This window comes from Hippopotamus amphibius, chromosome 5 (genome assembly GCF_030028045.1).
Source record: "Hippopotamus amphibius kiboko isolate mHipAmp2 chromosome 5, mHipAmp2.hap2, whole genome shotgun sequence".
NCBI classification, from domain to species: Eukaryota; Metazoa; Chordata; class Mammalia; order Artiodactyla; family Hippopotamidae; genus Hippopotamus; species Hippopotamus amphibius.
Genome location: NC_080190.1, coordinates 118,468,971 through 118,491,768, shown reverse-complemented (window position 1 = coordinate 118,491,768; position 22,798 = coordinate 118,468,971). Strand labels below are relative to the sequence as shown.

The 22,798-nt window shown below is 36.1% G+C and overlaps 1 protein-coding gene and 1 non-coding gene across 3 annotated transcripts in view; both read left to right on the top strand.

Annotated features, from left to right (window-relative positions):
• Positions 1–22,798, top strand: part of DNAJC5B (DnaJ heat shock protein family (Hsp40) member C5 beta) — an 85,088-nt gene that overhangs the window by 61,490 nt on the left and 800 nt on the right. For both annotated transcript variants that reach the window (XM_057735679.1, XM_057735678.1), the window contains 2 exons: positions 8,292–8,505; positions 11,810–11,981. In XM_057735679.1, coding sequence (XP_057591662.1) covers positions 8,292–8,505; positions 11,810–11,981 — 386 coding nt within the window. The remainder of the gene's footprint in view (positions 1–8,291; positions 8,506–11,809; positions 11,982–22,798) is intronic.
• On the top strand, positions 346–471 carry LOC130854720 (U6atac minor spliceosomal RNA). Its single transcript, XR_009054156.1, has one exon. It is a non-coding gene; the product is annotated as a U6atac minor spliceosomal RNA (small nuclear RNA).

Below are 22,798 nucleotides of genomic sequence, written 5' to 3'. Positions count from 1 at the left end.
GGGGAAAGCTATTTGAAAACATAATGTATGTGAATTTTCTAGGTTCACAGATGATATCAATCCATAAATACCAAGCCCAATAAAAGCCAAGCAGAATAAATAAAAATCTATATTTAAGCACATGACAGAAGAACTGCTGAAAACCAAAGATGGAAAGCCTCTATGGAAATCAGAAAAAAATTACAGACTACCTTCAAAGAACAAAAATTAGACTTACAGTAGCTTTTTCAACAGAGATAATGAAATCTGGAAGACAATGAACTGAAATCTGGATGAAAGAAAAGAATTGATAGCCTACAATTTTATGTCCAGGGAAAATACCCTTCAAAAAGAATTAAATGCACAGTGTGGTATGAAAGGAGAGAAGGTTAGCATTCCCCTTGACAAGGATGGAAGAGGCCCTCAGGCCTGACAATACGCATACAGTTAAGGCATTGCCACCTACTTCGTGGCATCTAACCACTGTTTTTTAGAGACATGCAAATCAAAACTACAATGAGGTATCACCTCACACCACTTAAATGGGCATCATCAGAAAATCTAAAAGCAATAAATGCTGGAGAGGGTGTGGAGAAAAGGGAACACTCTTGCACCGTTAGTGGGAATGTAAATTGATACAGCCACTATGGAGAACAGTATGGAGGTTCCTTAAAAAACTAAAAATAGAATTACCGTATGACCCAGCAATCCCAGAGAAAACCATAATTCAAAAAAGACACATGCACCCCAATGTTCATTGCAGCACTACTTACAATAGCCAGGTCATGGAAGCAACCTAAATGTCCAACGACAGATGAATGGATAAAGAAGATGTGGTACAATATATATACAATGGAATATTACTCAGCCATAAAAAGGAACAAAATTGGGTCATTTTAGAGACATGGATGGACCTAGAGACTGTCATACAGAGTGAGGTAAGTCAGAAAGAGAAAAACAAATATCATACATTAACACATGTATGTGGAATCTATAAAAATGGTACAGATCAACAAGCTTGCAAGGCAGAAATAGAGACAAAGATGTAGGGAACAAACATATGGACACCAAGGGGGGAAAGCAGGGTGGGGGGTTGGGGTGGGATGAATTGGGAGACTGGGATTGCCATATATACATTAATATGTATAAAATAAATGACTAATAAGAAAAAAATCAAATTATACACTTTTAATATATGAAGTTTATTGTATGTCAATTATATCTCAATAAAATTCTATTTTAAAAGGAAAAAAAAGAATTAAATCCACGTATTAGAAAACTGAGTCCATCAATAAATAAAATAATAAATAATTAAGCTGAGTTTATCCCAGAAACACGTTTCCTTTAACACTAAGAAATCAATCATATTAACAGATTAAAAAAGAAAAAAACGTATCTTCTCAACAGATGCAGAAAAAGCATTTGATTAAAATTCAATATTCATTCCTTCTTGGTGAATTAGTAAAAGAAGAATGGAAGAAGGATGTCTACTTTAGTCACTCTTATTTGACATCATACTGGAGGTCTTAGCCAGGGACAATATGATAAGGAAAAATGTAAATGATATAAGAATTGAAATGAAAAAAAATTCATTTTTGGAGATTATATGATTGTGTATGTAGAAAATGCAAAAGAACCTATAATTTATTAAAATTAATAACTGAGCTTAGATTTGTAAGAAAAAAAATCAATATATAAAAATCTTTTACATCTGCAATAAATTAAGAAAAATATTTTAATATCAAAACAACACAAAAAATTAAGTTCCTAGAAATTAAGCTAATAAAACATATGCAGAACTTAAATGGTAAAATGATAAACTTTGAGTTCTAAATAAGTAAACATACCATACAAATGTCAATCTCCAAATTAATCTATAGTCAAATGCAATTGCAATAAAAATCCCAATAGAGTGAGAGAGAAAGAGAGAGACAGAGAGAGCGTGTGTGTGTGTGTGTGTGTGTGTGTGTGTGTGTGTAAGCTGACAAGCTAATTATAAAATTTATATAGAAATACAGAGGGCCCAGAATAGCCACAGAACTCTTGAAGAACCACAATATGGGAGAACTCACTCTTTAAGATACTAAGACATATTTTAAAAGTATCATATCTAAGACTGTTATTAGCCCAGAAGTAGCCAAACAGACCAATGGAGCAGAATAGAGATCCTAAAATACAGGGAAAGGATTTTATCTTTTTAATAAATGTTGCTAGGATAATTGGATATCCATATTTTGAAAACAAAATTGCATGCTTACTTTCTACCACATTAAAATATCAACTACAAATGGGTCATTGACTTCTATGTGAAAGGCAAATCTATAATGATTTTAGAGGTAAAGAATTTTATTTATAGTACAACATCTCCCCTAATTCAAGAAAAGATTAACTCAACTAAAATTAAGAATTTCTGGACATACAGATGGCCAAAAAGCACATGAAAAGATGCTCAAAATCACTAATTATCATAGAAAGGCAAGTCAAAACTACAATGAGGTATCACCTCACACCGGTCAGAATGGCCTTCATCAAAAATTCTACAAACAATAAATGCTGGAGAGGGTGTGGAGAAAAGGGAACCCTCCTACTCTGTTGGTGGGCATATAAATTGGTACAACCACTATGGAGAACAGTACAGAGGTTCCTTAAAAAACTAAAAATAGAGCTACCATATAATCCAGCAATCCCACTCCTGAGCACATATCCAGAGGAAACCTGTAATTCAAAAAGATACATGCACTCCAGTGTTCACTGTAGCACTATTTACAATAGCCAGGATATGGAAGCAACCTAAATGTCCATAGACAGAGGAATGGATACAGAAGATATGCTACATATATACAATGAAATATTACTCAGCCATAACAAAGAACAAAAAAATATCATTTGCAGTAACATGGATGGACCTTGAGATTATCATACTAAGTGAAGTAGGTCAGACAAAGACAAATATCATATATCACTCATATGTGGAATCTAATTTTAAAAAATGATGCAAATGAACTTATTTACAAAACAGAAACAGACTTACAGATACTGACAATAAACTTATGGTTACCAAAGGGGAAGCACGGTGGGTAGGGAAAAATCAGGAGCTTGGGATGAACACACGCACACTACTATAAATAAGATAGACAACCAAGGACCTACTATATAGCACAGGGAACTCTACTCAATATCCTGTGATAACCTATATGAGAAAAGAACCTGAAAAAGAAGAAATATATGTATACGTATAACTGAATCACTTTGCTGTACACCTGAAACTAACATAACTTTGTAAATCAACTATACACCAATAAGTTAAAAAAAAGTTAAAAAAAGAATTTCAGTTCTCCAAAAGATCCATAAAGCAACCAATAACAAGAAAAGACCCTAGAAACAGAGATTATATATGCAATACATAGAAACTGACACAGGATTCACATATGGAATACTATAGATATATTTTAAATTTTACAATTTCATTTCAAACATCAAACATCAAAAACTGGTAAAAGACCAACATGCACTTAAATAGAGGATATCCAAATGACACATATGTCAGCCTCATTAGTAATTAGGAAAATGCAAAAGCAAACTACCAGACTGTCAAACATTAAAATGTCTGTCAATACCAAATGTCCGGGAGATATGCACTGGAACTCATGTACTGGTTTCTCATATTTTCACTTGGGTGTTGCCTGAGTCCAAGAGGGCACAAGAATTCCACTGAACTTACTACGAAGACATACTATCAAGTTCCATAGCTGCAATACTTCTCATATACCTAGGGTTACTAGTCCAGGGTTTGTTTTCACCTGAAAACTCTGGGTTTATAGCAGTTCATTTTCCTATCTACCACCAGTCACCTTCCCATCATGGTCAGTTTTTTCCTAGAAATAATAGTCTATATCTAATATGAGCTCAGATTTTTCTTTTCTTTTTCTTTTTTTGCTACCTTTGCTGTTGATGTTGCTGGCTCTGCCATGAGGGCAGTTTTAAAGGTTCTAGGACATCATAGGAAGAAACAAATGCCTCACCCTATCTCTTCTACTCTTTCATCTTAGGCAGCAGGTGGCTTTCTTCTGGAACATGGGAGGGGCAATAAACTTTGTGGCTGAGGGAGTTTAACAGAGAGTCACACAGCAATGGGGAAATCTTTGAAATGTGAAGCAGCAGAAGGTAACTGGAGAAGGCGGCTAAAAGTGTGTTGAGTGGGGAAAGGCGGCTACAGATACAGTTATGCCCTGGTGGAACTTGGTTCCCTGAGGCTCAGGGCCAGCCTTTCCACACAAGGTCTCCTCTGACATTCCAACCCCATGGAGATAGATTTGGTCTTGAGTTGGGTCAACACAGTCAGAATTGGGTCTTAGGTGATTGACAGACTGGTAGAGAGTAGCAGGTAGATCTCACCTGAGTGTTAAATGGGGTGAGGAAGAGAATCAGGCATTACAATTCTTAGAATTATTCCACTGCCTCAAAATAGGTAGATCTTAGGAGTCTTCGGTAATTACAGCTGTAAATCCATGTTGATCTTATCTGCCATTCACTGAACTTACTATGGTTTTCAGCTGAAAGCTGATATTGGATTTTGAAGTGGAAATTACAGATATTGATGCCATTTTCTAATATTAGTTATAGCCATACCAGATTAACAGTGACTAAGAGTATAATGAGATTTAGAATTAAAGGTTTATATTCTGATTGAACATTATATCACTTTTAAATACAAAATGAAAAATTATAAGAAAGATCTTTAAAATGAATAGGCGATGTCGTATTTAAATGTACTCCAAGCATCTCTCCTTTCATCCTAAATTCCATACGTGTTTTCTTGCTGTATAGACAATATCAAGGGGGTGAGTCATCGATCAACTACCTCCTTGAGCAATTGTGTAACTTTGGCAGCTGCCTCTGCTAGCCAGATTTCCTGAGGATTCCTCAGAGCCAAGAGCATCTGCCAAGAGGAGTCAAAATGCTGCTAATGACCAGGAATTGGATTTGTTACAAATGGAGGTGCTCCTGCACTCTGAATCTGCCAGTTCCATTGTTAGAGGAATGTGATAAACGGTTGAGTGCATCTGCCCTTGTAAGCTGACAAAGATCCAAGCTGCTTAAGATGACAGGCTTCTCTGGCTCAGCCTTGGGCAGTGTGCATCAGTCTACAACTGAAGCCTAGAAATAAAGAAATATATGTAAAGAGGCATCTTCCAGGGTTTTTTTTCTTTCAAGGAAGAAGTAACAGCCTTTGCGTTTGATTGGCCTGGCCATGATCTCTGGAACTGGTAGGGGAAAATGCTGCAATTGTATTCCAGGCCACAGAGTGAGAATTCCAGGAATACTGAGCATTAAAATTAATGTGCTTAAAGAATCCACTTGAGGCGTTTTGATAATGATTGTTGTATTATTAAAGTTTGAGGACTTCCTTCCTTCCTTCCTTCCTCCCTCCCTCCCTCCCTGCTTTCTCTAATTTGGTAGTGGGTCATTTAAGGGAACAAACTCTAGAATTTTAGCTATTAAAAGAGCATAAAATCTTTAACTGGAGCTTAAAAAATGCTTAGGGAAGGAAACTACACAGTTATTGATAGTATGTATATTTTTATAAGAAAAAGCAGAACAAAGAATCACCTGTGATCCGAGCTGTAATCACAGTTCAGTGTGATTAAAACGCGGCATTTTTCTGCTGTACTTTCCCTATATAAAGACACATATGGAGAAGTCGCGGGGTGTATGTGCATATGTGCTTGTGTGCATGTGTTACGTGCATGCACAGGTCAAGGTCACCAAGGATTTCTGTACCACCAAACTCAGAGATCACTTCTTAGTCCTCATTGTACATGACCTGTCAATGGCATTTGACACAGGTGACCACCCTCTTCCTTGAACTACTCTGTTCACTTGGATCCCAAGACCCTATATTCTCTGGATTTTTCTTTCTGAATCATTGGTCTTCCTTTCTCCATCTCCTTTGTATTTCTTCCTCCCTAAAGCTTACTCCTTGGACTTATCTTGGATCCAACTTGCTTCAGAATCTTTTCCAGTTCCATGGCATTAACTACCATCTCCCTGCTGAGAACTCCCAAATGTACATTCCCAGATGTTTGAACTACAGGATCATATATCTCTCTACCTCCGTCACACTTGGAAGTCTAATAGGCATCTCAAAGGTGTTCAAAATATAACTCTGAATCCTAGCAAACCATTTCCTACTACTGGAAAAAAAAAAAATCTCTTGCTATCTCTTTAAATGGTAACTCCAAAATGCCAGTTGTTCAAGCCAAAACTTCGGTGCCATGCCTGATTCCTCTTTTTCTTTCACATCCTACACCCAATCCATCAGCTAGCCCTCAAAGTGCATCCAGAATTCAACCACTTCTAACTAATCATCTACTACCACACTGGTCCAAACCACCTTGAATTTCCCCTAAAAGAGTCTCTTGCTTTTGCCTTTGTTCTCTCCGAGACTGAGTGATCCTTCCAAACTGAAGTCAGATCATACCACTTTTCTCCTCAAAACACTCCAGGGGCTTCCCACATCACCCAGACCAAAAGCCAACGTCCTTGCAATGTCTTATTAACATTTTATGTGTCTTACTTTTTTAATTTAAAAATATGTAAGAGGCAGCGTAGTGCTCAGGGTCAGAGTGCCTGTGTTCAAAGCCTGGCTCTAATTATTAGCTGTATGATGTTTGACAAGTTACTTCACCTCTTGGTGGATAAACTTCCTCCCTGTAAAATGGGGTTATTATAACACCAATCTCATAGAGCTGTGGTGAAGAGTAATGAATATTTATAACATGCTTACAATAGTGTTGGCATGTAGTAAACATTATAAAAATTTTTTTAAATGACAAAATTGGCATTTTGTGCTATTAGTAGAAGATTTTATCATAAATTCTGCATGTAAAAAATGTCTCCAATAAGAATTTATAGATACCCCAAACATCTCTCAAAAAATAAGGATGAAAAATGTTTGATTAAACAAAGTAAAATGAGCTCTCATTGTTTTATTCTTTCTGTTTGTTCTGAGTTCAGAGTTAGAATGTATTATATACCATGATTTATGCTTTTCAATATTTTGGTACTTTTTAAGCATCCTGATGCTCAACTGCTTAATTATTCACCTACTTCCTAACCAGTAATGCTTTAATTCCTAAAATAGGTGTAATTTTTTATCTCAGTTTATTGTATGGATTGGTTTATAAGATATACTTTATTTTTTTTATCTCTACTTATGGCCTTTTATTATTGCATTAAGATGAAACAATTTAATATAAACCAATAAAATAAATAAAAGCTTAAGATGCATTCCTACACATACCTATGATGGGCACAGTAGGGAGAATAAATCATGTGGAATTATCAGTAAAGAGTCATAAAATTAATTGACTTTGTAGAGGAAAAAATACTACAGGCTCAACATTGAACACGGCTTTCATCAATTTAAATCTGTCTGTAGAGGGAAGTGAGGGAAAGAGCCCCTAGCCAGAGCCTGATTATCATAGCTCAGTTCTTACATGCATTTTACATTTTTAATACTTGATTATAACTAAAGAATAAAGAATACTCACAAATCACCGCCAGCCCCCCAATACACACACACTGCAACACAACACACATTCACACCCTTCTGGAGCTGCTTTATGATCCATAGAGGGGAGAGGGCCTGTACTCACAAGTGAATTTCTACAGATTACTTGAAGTGGGAAGACCTATTTGAAAAGAGGTCAAATACACATTTGAATACAAGGTAAGTCACAGTATTTGTCCACAAAAACAAAAGGGAATTAGGATTTATGAAAACTTTGTGAAAGGGTCATAATGTTTATACAAGGGTGTATATATCAGAGATCTTTTTTTTTTTTCTTTTTTGGACAATTGAGTTTAACTTTTAGAATATGTGGTGTGAAATTTTGTTAATTCTGGAAAAGTCTTCCAGTTCTAAATGAAACAGTGGTGTAAACTGGTCCTGTTGCTGGAACTCTTAAAGGCCTCTGCGTGTTGAGGTGGGCTACTAAAATGAGCTTCCAGGTAAAAATAAACTGCACATATTTGTCAATAGCAAAATGTCTCAGGCTCCAGAACTATGCAGCTATTGAGAATTCCTCTGAGGACGTGCAGGGAAACACAATACTATTGTGCCTGCACATCAGAAACACGAGACGACATTTAATGAAAACTTGCTTAGTTAAATCAACATCATTGTGAAACTTATTTCATGGTATTTACATGTATAAAAGATGTACAAATAAATAATGCCCTTCTAAAATGTCACTGTAATACTTGATAAATAACACTTTTCCTCACTTTTTTTTTTAAAATTTTAAAAGAAAATTGGCCTTGAAACACCATCCAGACAAGAACCCAGATGACCCAGGCGCAGCTGAAAAGTTTAAGGAAATCAGCAGTGCCCACGCAGTCCTCACTGATGCGGCCAAGAGAAACATCTACGACAAGTATGGGTCTCTGGGGCTCTACGTGGCCCAGCAATTTGGAGATGACAATGTGAACACCTACTTCATGCTGTCAAGCTGGTGGGCAAAGGTGAATCCGATGGTTTGTTTCTCTTGAAAACAATTTCCTGGAAGATTATGGTAGTATTCACTCTTTTAGACACTATCTCAAAGAAAGCTTAATCTTACTACAGTAATAAACTCTTACAGATAAAAGGAAGTATCACTTCGACCGAACGCTGTTACTTAAGGATTGTTTTTGCTTTAGCTCACCAAATAATTATAAAATGCAGCATGACTTAAAATACTTCTAGATATTAATTATATTTGAATTTGAAGCTTCAGGTTAATTCTGACTGCCCTCCCTACCCCCATAATGACTAATTAAGAACTGACTCATTGCTGAAAACCGAAAATAATTTATTAGTGTGACAACTGTTTAAAAATTATTATGGGACAAAGTTAGCCATGTACTTTCCTATCTATAGCATAAACTACATCAGCAAACAATACTGGGGAGAATGCGTGCTAATTATGTCACAGGTTCACGTGGAGCCTGCTATGAGGTAGTGGAGAAGGAAATGAGGGGGAAAAGGTGAGAATTAAATAGTGGAGGACACTAAGTTGGAGAGACAGAGGGAGAGAAAAAGGATACCCAGTCAAGAAAAAGACATTTTTAAGGACTTAGTACAATCAGAATTGATTTTTGGCAGTAGATTTTATGTGATTTCTTAGTAATCCCTGGTATATGCATGTTTGGTGATAGCTTTATACTTGTTTATAAGTATTAATATCCTTATCTTCTGATAAAGTATATTTACACATGAATCATACATATAGTCCGTCAGCATCTTTTTTGGATAGTTCACATACATGTAATAAGTTCACAGTTCACACATTTTGTGAAATCACATGAACTCACACTCACATGAGTTGTAATTAATAATTTAAGAAACTGCAGATTCCAGAAGCGGTGTCATATTCAGTAGTACTCTAAGTGCTACTTTCTTCCGCTAAAATAAATCTTGTTAAATTGAACAGTTTTCTATATGCAGGAGAGAGAATACGTTTTTGTTCATAAGCATGGGAGGGAGACAGTCTGCAGCCTGAAGCCTTCTGCTGTCCTCAGAATTCCTTTTCTTGAGGATAACTGGGATTCCCACTGAAACCCCCCATTTTTATTGTTAAAGACCTGGGAGGGAGAGAAGTTTCTGCCTAGAGGATTTGGAACTTAGAATGAGAGTGTGCATACTGTCAATGTCATTTATGAAGATAGATTGAATTTTTAGGTAAAACACAGGTTTTCTGTGGGCTTTCCTGGGAACTCAACCTCCAGGTATCACACTATTTCAGCGGGAAGGTACATCTGGAGTTCTAGGTAATTTACACACTAGCACCTGACTGCATATTGGGGCCTACCTGCATAAAAAGGAGAATAGATTTCCTTGCTCAGGAAGTTGACAAAATTGACCAAAATTCATATAGATAAGCAGAAGCTGTTCAGTACTGTACGAGATACACATAAAATAATTCCTGATGTGGCTCTTTAAAAATAAGGCTACAAAGAAATCTACCCCCTCCACCCCCCCAGCTTGTGCCAAAGCCTAATTGCCCAGTGCTCATTACAGTGGCCTGGCACACAGTGAGCATGCAGTATGCACTGCATGTATGAATCAGTGTACCAATTCAAAAATATGTATTCTAAAAACAATGGATACCTACTTGTGCCTTATACTGCAGTAAGCACTGCACGGATAAGGCAAGGTTAATTCTGCAATAGGCAAACAATCTAGTTGGAATAATTAAAGAACAAAACAATATATGTATTAAAGGAAATTTTTAGAGAGGAGAAAAAATATGGGAATGGAATAGTAAAAGCAAATAAGGACAAAAGGAAGTAAAGAAAGGAGGAGCTTGTTGGGGCACTGGCTCAGGAATACTGCACAGGAGGGTCTTATAGGCAGTTGGTGAGGAGGAAGTTTTTTTTGTACTTTTCAGAATAATTTAAGAAATTTATGACTCTATGAAAATGTAGAGAACCCATAGCAAAAAGATTATAAGTGTGAGTGTATAAAACCATTTTGTATTTCAAATAACATATTTTTAGTAAAATCATAAACTTATTTTGCTCAAGTAACAAAAATGGGCTTGTTTTCACTTTAAATTGGGTTGGGAGAGTTTAATCTTTTAATCTTTAGTTGTAGTGAACTTAGTGAGGAAATCTTTTATATGCTTGTGGGGAAATCCTGGTGCTGTTCACTAGGAGGGTGAAATCATTTGTTTATCTACTAATCAATTAATACATTCATTAATTCAGTAGGTATTTATTGTATACCACATGCCAGGTACTAAATTTTTAGGTAGAGGAGGGATGGAAAGATGACTGACATAGTTCTAGCCTTCAAGAGGCTCACAGTCTGAGACAGAATTATAAACCAATCACTGTCTTAAAGTGTCAACAAAACAAGACTGTAGTGGACACTTGTATGGTGTATAGTTGGGGCACGAAGGAGGAGGGGGAGGTGGGGATCAGGAAGAAAGTCAGAGAGAGGATCTTTGAGATAATCTTAAACACGGAGTGGGTATTTGCTAGATGACTAGGGAATGGGACGGCGGTGTCTAGGCAGATGAATCCACAGGGAGAGCAAAGCCCTGGCAAGTATGGCAGGAACAGGTGCAGGGAGGCATTGAAAGAGGCAGGACGACCACTAATAAGGAGCTCCAGCCTTTTCTAAGAGGCAGGAGAGTCGCTGCCTGGGTTCAAGAGAACATGCACGTCAGAAAGCTCCAGCAGCAATGTGCAGAGTAGGTTAGAGGCAAGAGTGGAAGCAAGTAGGTCAGTTGGGATGCTACTTAAGTGTCCAGAGTGGAGATAAGGGGATCCATTCTAAAGCCCCACCAGTCAGGAGAGAGATGGTGGGGAGGGGCAAGAGATCATGAGAAGAGAGACTGCAAGGACTTGGTAACGGAGAGGAATGTGGTGGTGGCAGGATAGCTGTCCATAGCTCTTCTTGGTGAGAACGATTCAGGGGCCCTTGGCTAGCTCATGTGACCTGCAGAGGTTATGTTGGTTTGTTTGTTGTTTTGTTTGCTCTACTCTTAATAATGATCACCATGGCTTAAGAATAAAGAAGAAAGTGTCATAGTTCATTGCTTTGGCTGCAGGTCAGTTGTTCCTGGCTTAACTTGTTAGGCAAAACTTTGTGAGGAATTTGTTTCCAAGGAAACTAAATAGATAGTCCTCCATGGAATAAGGATGAGGGTGACTCTGGTCTGTGGGGTGAACTGTGACGCCTTCAGGTCTCTGGAGGTACACAGGTACACACTTGATTTCTGGGGTCTCCTACACCCCACTACCCCTCACCCCTGTTTTGCTTTGCCTCTGTTTCCCCTAGACTCTGTTTGTCATCATTGGCCTCTTGACCGGCTGCTATTTTTGCTGCTGTCTATGCTGCTGTTGCAACTGCTGCTGTGGACGCTGCCGGCCTAAATCATCAATGCCAGGAGAGGACTTCTATGTGTCCCCAGAGGATCTTGAGGAGCAGATCAAGACCGACATAGAAAAAGGTAGAGTAAGATGAGAATAGAGTTGGGGGTGTTTCTTCATAGACCTGGCTAAGCACCAGGTCCTATGGTGATGATTATCACTAAAGTGAGAGAGATACAACCACCAAATGGGGGAATCCCACAGACTTTCACCTTTGGTACCTCTTTTGGAGAGGATGAAAGGACAGTTATCTTTACCAGCCACAGAGAAAAGCAGAACCTGACACTGTCAGAAAGAAGTCATGAAATATGCTGATCACAAAGCAAAGCTAGTACAACATAGTCTCATTACAAGAGAGTGAGCTGTGGCTTCAGGGAGGCTTAGGTGGGAGTGCCCAGGGGTAAGAGAACAGGGTAGAAATATTTCCCAGGAGAAGCATTTCAGCCTGTTACTTTAGGATCCCTATTCAGATAGAAGGGACTGGACATCAAGATAAGTCAACAACCCTTGACTTTTCTTCTTTTTGACTACTTGATAATGAGTTTTGGGTAAAACTGGGAGATGGTAGTCTTTCTTCCCTGGAAATGCAGCTTCCTTCAAATTCCCACATTCAGAGCTAGCCTCAAACCAGCACCAAGAATACTGTCCTATATAAACAGGACTGTTTGCTCTGCTAAACCACCTCCACATGTCTATCAATGTGTATGCATGGCCATGATATATTACTCAATTCTTCAAGTTCACTAGACCCAGAAATAATAAAGGAAAAATATAAAGATAAAAATCTCAGAGAATTCACAACACCAGGAATATTTCATATTCTCTGGGAAATGCCTTTGTTTAAACAAATTGGAGTCAAACCTGCCACTGTCCTCTCTGTCTTGCAGCCATAATCTTACTGTCATTTTCTCCTGCAGAATGCATCATTATTCTGGATAATAGACTTTATCACTAAGTCACAGAGAAGCCTGGACAGCCAAATAAACAATTCAGACAATGACCCATTGCTGTCAGAACTGCTGTAATTAGGCATGGTGAACTTCTGTGGACTGTACTCTGATTCTTTTGATCACAATGAAGCAGAAATTCCATGACATCAGACAGAGCAGAGACTGTTTAAAAGCTTTTTAAAGGCTTCCAGATACTTTCAATTCCCTATCAAATGTGATGCTAAGTAATATCCAGTTATTACCCACCCTGACTCCAGCTTAAAGGAAAGAGTCTTCAATCATGTGTATTGTACTTAGACTCAGACCATTTTAGGACTGGGAAATCAGAGAGGACAGAAGAGACTTTCCTGAAAGCTGTGACTCCTTCCTATGGGGACCACTGGGTGGCCAGTCTAGCAAACAGCAGGTTTGCTCTTACCATGTTTTATTACTGCCCCTGTAGCCAAATTGTATGCCCATAGTGAAATACAATTACAACTTTCTTTTGCTTTATTTGGGATATAAAAGGACAAATCTTTTAATGGGACATACATACCAAAAGGAGTAAGCAAGCTGTATTACTCGTAAATGGGTTAAACAGAGATACGTACATGTAAACTCTTCTTCAGGCAAGAGTCAGTGACTTTGGCATAACTTGCTTAAGAATGATGAGCCCAGTGCATTAATTCCATCTGCTTTTTTGAGGGAGATAAACTGTTATTAGATCATGTCAGGGGTCGCTGGGCGCATTGTTCATGGGATCTCCCATAATACCAATCAACCCTGTCCAGTCACTGACAGAGGACAGGAAGGAGCAGTGAGATAGGAGAGTGCTGTCATCGTCATCCACTGTGTCAGCCTTGTATTAACTTTTCCTTTATGGTGCGGAAACCAAAACTAGGTGAACTGAACCTAGATGTCTCAAATCCAGTGTTTCACACTTTTCTGAAAAGCCTCAAATTCTTTCCTTTTTAAATTAGATAAAAGCTCCACCAGGTCATTTCAGCAGACCTTCTTTGCAGAAGATTTCTTTTCTGGAACAGAAATTCATACTCAGTGCCAAATTCCACCCAGGTTTCCTGCCTGCAGCGTTGTTGGTCATAAATCTACGTGCCGCTCACTGTTCTCAGTTCTGACACCCCAGAGCTACCAATTCCACCGCAGAGGTCAGAGTCCAGACTAAGCAAATCACGAACCCATTTGACTGTGTTACTATTAGTCTTAACCAAAAGGGAAAGTTCTATCCTATTCCTAAATATTTAAAAGCTCCTATGCAGAATTAATCCAGGTTTTCAAGGGCCAGAAAGTTACACAATTTGGACACTTCTTTTAGAGAAAAAGAATATAAAATTACAAATACAAAATTAGATGTGAAAGTGAATATTTACTTGCAATGAAAAATAATTACAAAAAACTGCAAAGCTTTAAAAATTGCTAAATATCTTAAATATCAAAAAATTTGAAAAATAGCAATAGTTTAATTAACTGCCTGGCACACCCTTTATAACACTTTCCCTTTGTGCTTTCTGGGTGCATATTCTTTGACTGCCTCTTCATTTAATAATTTCATTAATATCATTTTCTGTATGGAGAAAAGAAAAATAATTGTCTTTCCTCTAGCAAGTTTGTTCAAAATTTGTTTTTTATTATTGGTAAATTAGAAAAGTTTCAGTTTTACAACTCATTATTGAAAATGTCTAAATTTTTAGGGATTGCTGTCAAATTTAAGAAAACTCCTATCTAGTTTATTTCATATATAAGATGTAAAATTTGGAAGAATTTTTCCACAGATCAATTCTGACTACACATTTCAAACCTTTTTGTCCCTCCATCAGCCCATACTTCCAGGATCAGAGCCCACTGGACACATTCGTAACGTGTGACGCCATGTCTGGCGGGGATCTTCATGTCCCCTAAGCAATTAAATTGGAATAGTGAGCTATAGGAGGTATATCTAAAGTCTTTCCTATGCCAGTATGGCTAGCAGTAATTATACAATGAGTTGCTGCAAACCACAAGAACATACCCTGTAGTCCCTGTTCAAGAGCAGTGGTACAGGGTGGAATTAGCTTGGGTTACTGTTTCTCTTTCAACTATATGAAAGGGTGTAATCCAACTTCTACCCTTAAGAAATAAAAGAGGGAAGTTCAAAACAGTGGCATCTTCAATATTCCCTGGAAACTTTAGAATTTATAAACTGATTCCCATCCCTTTCTCAAAAAAATAATCCCAGTGGGATTCTAGGAACACAGGAAAATTCTATTATTCTTATGAATCAAGTAGGAGCGAAGAGATGAGAGAGTGTCTTGGGGGGTAGCCCATCCCCCTTTTTTGTCTTGGAAAATTTGAAGCTTGAAAGATAAAGGTAATAGATACCAGGTTATTTCCCTTCCTTTCAAATGTTCACAAATTAGAAGTTCCACTTTGTGAAATTTTGAGTGTTATATTTAAAACAAGCTCATTTAGACCCTATAGTCCTCTGTTAGATGAAGGCCACAATGAAATCAGAATTCTATCAGACAAGAGGGCTTTAGAGACCATCTTGAGATAGAACCCTATTCCCTGGGACTGAGGGGGGTGGGGAAAAAAGAAAAGGAAAGAAAAGAAAAGAAAGCAAAAGAAAAGGAAGAAGGTATAGAAACAAGAGCATAAGTGGAAACCTGTTATCTTTGAATACCCTGGCAAAGCAAACCAAAAACACAAGAGAGAAATTCAGTTTCTTTTTTCCAAACTGCAAGCAGTGGACTGAAAACTCCCAGTTAAACACTAAAATTTTCTTGTGGAGTCACGATTTCCCCACTTTTTTTTGAAGGAGAGGGAATAAAGTATTTAAGGGAGAAGCTTTTATAGTGTTGACCTTGGATGTAAAAATGTGAGATTCAGTGCATAGAAAAATCTGTTGACTGTTTAACTGTCCCTGCTACTCACCTGGATGAAACCCAAATAAATTCACAGCCACTGAGCTGAAGAGGCCATATGGCTTGTAATTAGACTCCTTCTCAGCCAAGATATTGAGACATTTATTACATTTGCTATTCAGCATTCATCACACTTTACTGCCCAGGGAAAGGGCACCGAGGAAGAGATTAAATTCATCCTTTGTCTTTTCACCAATCCCACTCAATCTCCTTCCTATCCCCTTCCCCCCAATCAAAAGGAACTGATTTCTAAAAATAATTCATGGAAAATAATTCTCGTAACTAGTCCAAAGCCCTTTACTACTTCTTTATATAAAAATATCAAGTAAGCATCATCAAGGCCCTGGGCCAGGAGACCAGGACAAGTGAGTTATGTATAATATTCTTCTGTGAGAACATCGCATAGTGTATATGCAGGTAGTTTCCACTTTCTTGCCATTACAAACAGGGTTATTACAAATGCTCTTTTTTTTTTTTAGTGTAAAAATGCAGCTAGCATTTTAATTATGTTACAAAAAATGTCAAATTTTCATAAAACATAAAACCATACTATAATCCCCAAACCCAAGACATTTCAATTCACAGAGTTTCCATTTAGTAAAATAATCAACAAATGTTCTTTTAATGAATGTCTCCTGGTACATGAGTGCTAGAGTTTTCTAGGTATATACACAGCAATGGAATACCTTAGTCAAAAGGTATGTATATCTACAAGTTATTAGATAACACCAAGTTGTTCTACAAAACTGCTGCACTAATTTCCATTAGCTAATGAAGAGTTCCTATTGCTTCCCATCCTTGCCATCACTAGACTATAAATGTGTGTCAGTCTGGTGGATGGGAAATGGTATACCATTGTGGTTTTAATTTTTATCTCCTTGATTTCTAGTAAAGCTGAATATCCCTTCAAAATCTTACTAGTTGTTTGGGTTTCTCTTTCTATGAAATGCCTATTCAAATTATTTGTGGGTTTTTATCATTCGCATTTTTCTTACTAATTTTTTTTTTTAATATTTGGGTATTGACTCTGTTGATTATGTTTGTTTAAAATGTATTTTCCCAGTTTGTGACCTGGTGTTTCACTCTTTATGGTGTCTTTTTTTTTTTTTTGAATGAATGATACCTTTATTTCCATTCATGTTATATGGTGTCTTTTAATAAGCCAAAGTTCTTAATTTTAATGTAGTCAAAATGTCAATCTTTGCCTTTATGCTTAGTGATTTCTGTGTTTTAAGAAATCTTTCCCTATCCCAAGGGTATAAAGGTGTTCTCCTATGTGGTCCTCTCAAAGTTTTAGAGTTTTGCTATTCACATTTACATGTTTAATAACCGGGAATTGATTTTTTGCAAGTGGTATGATGTAGGGTTCCAATTTCATTTTTTTCCATATAGAAGGCAAGTTATCCCAGCACACTGATTTCTAGTCTTGGTTCTGACATACATTAAGTTTTAATAGGCATATGGAACAGTTTCTGGCCTTTCTATTCTGGTCCATTTGTCATTTTGTCTATCTGTATGCAATACCAGGCCCATTTATAATAATTCATAACACTGTTTACGCAACTCTTCCTAATTTGTTCTTCAGCAAATTCCCACATATCCTCGGCCTTTCGCTTTTCTATATAAATTTTAGAGTAAGTTTTGTTAAGTTCTGTACCAAAATTTCTTTAAACAAAATATTTGGGATCTTGATTAGAATTGCAGTGACTGTAGATAAGTTAGGAAGAACAGACATCTTTAAAGAATGTGAGCCCTCTAATATGTGACATGGTATATACGTCTCCATTTATTTAGGTTTTCTTCATTGGCTTTCAATAAAGATACATGTTTTATATCTTTGGTTGCTTGTATTCCTAATACTTCATTCATTTTCATGTAATTATAAATAAATTATTATATATTAGTTTTGACTTGTTTTTTAGTATATAGAAATGTGCTTTTTTTTTAAACATTGATTTTGAATCTGAGAAACTAGCTAAATCCTCTATTTCTAATTATTTATCTGTAAATTCTTTAGGGTTTCTACGTATCTATTTACATCATTTGTGAATAATGATAGTTTTGATTTTTCCTTCCCTTCCCTTACAATATTTTTAGCCTTTTCCTTGCCTTTCTGTGTTTATTGAGACTGCCAGTGAAATGTTGAAGAGAAGATGCTTTCAAGATTGCATCATGACTACGAAATTTGCTGTAGGCTTTTGATCAGGTTAAGAAAGTTGTCTTCTATTACTATTTTTTTTAGAACAAATACCTTTTTCTTCACCAAATGAGATGGTAATGATTTTTCTCCTTTAAATTGTTCATGTGAAGAACTATATGAACTTTTTTCCAAAGTTAAAACAATCTTGAATTCCTGAGATAAACCCAAGGCAGTCATAATGCATTAAATATCCTAATTTTTAATGAAATGTGTTTGCTAATATTTTGTTTTAGATGTTTGCATCTACGTTAATGAGTGAGACTGGCCTATAATTTTCCTACCTCAAACTTTCCTTATGGGTTCTGTATCAAGATTATGCCTCATGAAATAATTTAAGAAGTGTTCCTTTTTAACTCTTGAAAAGTTTGCATATTACTGGATTTACTTTTTTCTACAGGATTGTGTAGACCTTTCTGGGCTACTGTGTTTTTATACAAATTTAAAGTTATTGATTCAATATATTTAATGTTTATAGGCCATTTAGGTTTCCTTTCTTCTTTATCATAAAAAATTCTTCAAAATTTCCTCTTGTTACCTTTTACACATCTATAGTATCTGCATTATTGTCCCATTTTTCATTTCTTATATTGGTTATTTCCATTTAATTTCTTATATGGTTATTTCTGCTTTCCCTTTTTTGCCATTCTCACCGGATACTTGAAAATTGTATTCTTCTCAAATAAATATTTTTGGTTTTATTGATTCTCTTGTATAGTCTCTCTACTTAATTAATTTCTATTTTTTATTATTTCTCTTAATTTTTTCTGTTGTTAATTTTCTAACTTAATTTTTATACTTCTTAATTTTCAGTCCTTCTTTTCTGATATTAAGCTATTAAGGCTATAAATTTTCCTATAAGTACCAGTTTGGCTTCACATACACACACATACATATATGTTCTTATATAAGTTCTAAATATTTTCTAATTTCCATTATGATTTTTCTCTTTAATCTATAAATTAGTCCTATAGGTGTCTTAATTTGTAAACCTGTGGTGTCTTTGCTGGTTCTTTATTATTGTTTGTGTCTAACTTAACTGCATTGTTATCAGAGAATGTGGACAGCATGAAACAATATTTTGAAATATCTTGAGGCTTGCTTTATAGCCTAGAACTTAATCAACTCTGTAAACGTCCCACATTGCTTCAAAACAGTCCACTTTGCATTTGTTAGGTTCAATGTTCCACGTGTGACTATTAAATAAAGCTAATTTGTGGTATGTATTATTTTGCTAGGGCTGCTGTAACAAAGTACCACAGACTGGGTGATTTGAAAAACAGAAATTTATTCTCTGGCAATTCTGGAGGTTTAGAAGTCAAAGATCAAGGTGCCACAGGATTGCTTTCTTTAGGGCCTCTCGTCTAGGCTTGTAGATGGTCATTTTCATCTTGTGTCTTCACATGGTCTTCCTTCTGTGCGTGCCTGTGTCCTAAGTACAAAGCCATATTGGCCTAAGGCCCACTCTGAAGACCTCATTTTAACACAATTACCTCTTTAAAGACCTTCTCTCTAAATATAGCCACATTCTGAGGTACTGGGGATTTAGAACTTCAACATAAGAATGGTGTGGGGGACAGGGACACAATTCAGTTCACAACTTATACTTTTCAAATTCTTTATATTCTTAAAGATTTTTTTGCTTGCTTTATCAGTCAGTTACTGAGAGATGCATTCCACTGTGCTGATGGATTTTTCTATTTTCTATAAAGTTCTGTCAATTTTTGCTTCATATATTTTGAGGCTATGTTATTAGCATATATAAGTTTAGAATTTTTATAGCTACTTGGTTAATTGAATATTTTATTATGTAGTTACCCTCTAGCTCTAGCAATGCTTTTTGTCTTACATTTTACTTTGTTAAAATATAGTTATATTAGCTTTCTTTTCATTAGTGTTTGTGTAGTAAATATGTTTCCATCCTTTTATTCTCAACATTTTTTTGTCCTTATGTTTTTTGATGTGTCCTTTGTAAACAGCATATTGCTGGGGGGATTTATTCAGTCTGGCCATATTTTTTCTTTTAGAGTAATAAGTCCATTTGTATTTTTCATAATTACCTGATGATATATATTTTTTCCTACGAACTTACTCTTTGTGAGAGACAGTATATCAGTCTTTAAGAAAACAGATTCTAAGAAATACTGCCAAGGTATGAATACTAGCTCTTTTCCTTACTATCTGTGTAATGCAGGCTAGTTACTTAAAACATTCTGTGCCTCAGTTTCTTTATCTGTAAAATGGCAATCATAATTACCCTACCTTGTAGTGCTATTATTGAGTTAATAAAGTACCGAGAACAGTGCTGGACACATAAGTACTATATACATGCTTTCTGCTAATATTTTATTCTAATAATTATCACTTTAAGTTGGTATATTTTTTGTTTCTATTTTCTTTCCTTTTTTTCTTTCTTTTGTAGTGATAGAATATTTTTTTCACATTCCATTTCTTTCCCTCCTCCAGTTTGGAAATTATATTCTCTGTTATATTTTTTCAGGGTTGCCTAAAAATTTATCGAGCATACTTAAGTTACTGAAGTTAAAAGTTAATTCTTATCTTTACTGTCTCCTAAACAATATAAGAACTTTATAACGCTTTAACTCTGATCCTCTCCTTTCTGATTTACATACTATTGTTAATTTAATTCTATCTTAATTTTAAGTATCATAAATTATTTTTTTAATTTTTAAAATTTATTTGTTTATTTATTTATTGGCTGCATTGGGTCTTTGTTGCTGCACACAGCCTTTCTCTAGATGCGTAGCTTTCTCTAGTTGCGGAAAGTGGGGGCTACTCTTCATTGTGGTGTGCGGGCTCCTCATTGTGGTGCCTTCTCTTGTTGTGGAGCATGGGCTCAATAGTTGTGGCTCACAGGCTCTAGAGTGCAGGCTCAGTAGTTGTGGCACATGGGCTTAGTTGCTCTGCAGCATGTGGGATCTTCCTGGAGCAGGGATCAAACCCATGTCCCCTGCATTGGCAGGCAGATTCTTAACCACTGTGCCACCTAGCAAGTCCAAAGTCTCATAAATTATTATTGCTTTATATAATACATAATCATTTAGCTTTACTTATCTATCATTTTCTTTACTAATCATTTCTATTTACAGCATAAATTTTTCCATATGATAACACTTCTTTCTGTCTGAATTATAACTTTTAAATGGGGTCTGCTGGTGGCACAACTTCTATTTTTATTGTCTGAAAATGCCTGTAAATCATGCTTAAAAAAAATAAATGTAGCAATAAGAGGGTTTATCAACAAATTTAGGTTGATATCTTCCTACAGTATATTGTAAATATAATTTCATAGTTTTCTGGCTTCCATATCTGCTATTGGTAAGTGAGATTGCTTTAAAAACCATTATCTTTTGAGTTCTTCAATGTCACTAAGATGTTTAAATATAAATTTCTCTTTAATTTATCCTAGCTGGTTCTTGAATCTGTGGATTGGTGTCTTTCGTTAATTCCAAGAAGTTCTCAGACATTAAATCTTCAAATATTACCTCTACTCTTCTTTTCCTTTCATTTCTTTATGAAAGTCTTATTAGATATGTCAGACAATATCACTCTATTCTTCACGTCCTTTAACCTCTTTCATATTTTATATCTTTGTTTCTCTGAGACACATTCTGATTAATCTCCTCAAATTTATCTTCTATTCCATTCTCTCTTCAGCTGTTAAACACATTCATCAAGTTTTTAAAATTTCAGATATTTTAATCTCTAGAAGAGATTTTTTATTAGTATTAATTTCAAAACCCATTTAGTCATTTGAAAAACAATTCATTCTTTCTTATTCTGTGTCTCGTAAGTGCAGGATTTGAAGTCTTTCTGGGTCTGATTTGGCCTTTGTTATTTCCACTGGCTCTCACTCAGTGTTCATTGTTTCCAGGTAATTTCCACCCCCCCACCCCTGCCATCTCTCTCTCTCTATCTCTATTTCTCCCTATCTCTCCTATTTTTTTTTTTTTTACTATAAGTTTGTTTCTTGCAATTGGTTGGGGGGGGATTCTTTGAGGCTTGGGTTGAAGGTTGGGACCCTTCACTTCTGCTCAATGCTTTTGCACTGGACCATTGTTTTTCGTTGTTGTTGTTTTTTAATTTTCTACAAGAGACTCATTTATTTATTTTTTCCAGATCTTTATTGGAGTATAATTGCTTTACACTGTTGTGCTAGTTTCCACCATACAACAAAGTGAATCAGCTGTATTTATACATACATCCCCATAACCCCTCCCTCTTGAGCCTCCCTCCCACCCTCCCTATCCCACCTCTCTAGGTTATCATCAATCATTGGGTTGATCTCCCTGTGTTATGCAGTTGCTTCCCACTAGCTATCTACTTTACATTTGGTAGTGTATATATGTCAATGCTACTCTCTCACTTTTCCCAGCTTTTCATTCCCCCCACCCTGCGTCCTCAAGTCTCTTCTCTACATCTGTGTCTTTATTCTTCCCCAGCCACTGAGTTCATCAGTACCATTTTTTAAGATGCCATATATATGTGTTAGCATATGGTATTTGTTTTTCTCTTTCTGACTTACTTCACTCTTTATGACAGACTCTGGGTCCATCCACCTCACTACAAATAATTCAATTTCATTCCTTTTTATGGCTGAATAATATCCCATTGTATATATTGCACTGGACAATTTTAAACTAAATTATCAGCTTGAGGTGTCTTAGAACACACAGGTATTATAAATTTGGTCTGCCAAATTGTGTGCTCATTGGCTTGCCAATAAACATTTTTAAGGAAGCTCTTCCCTTCCTCACCAAAACTCAAGACTAGCAAATTTCCTTGCAGATTTAGGGGTATGGTGATTTAGACAGCACATTACCATTTGGGGT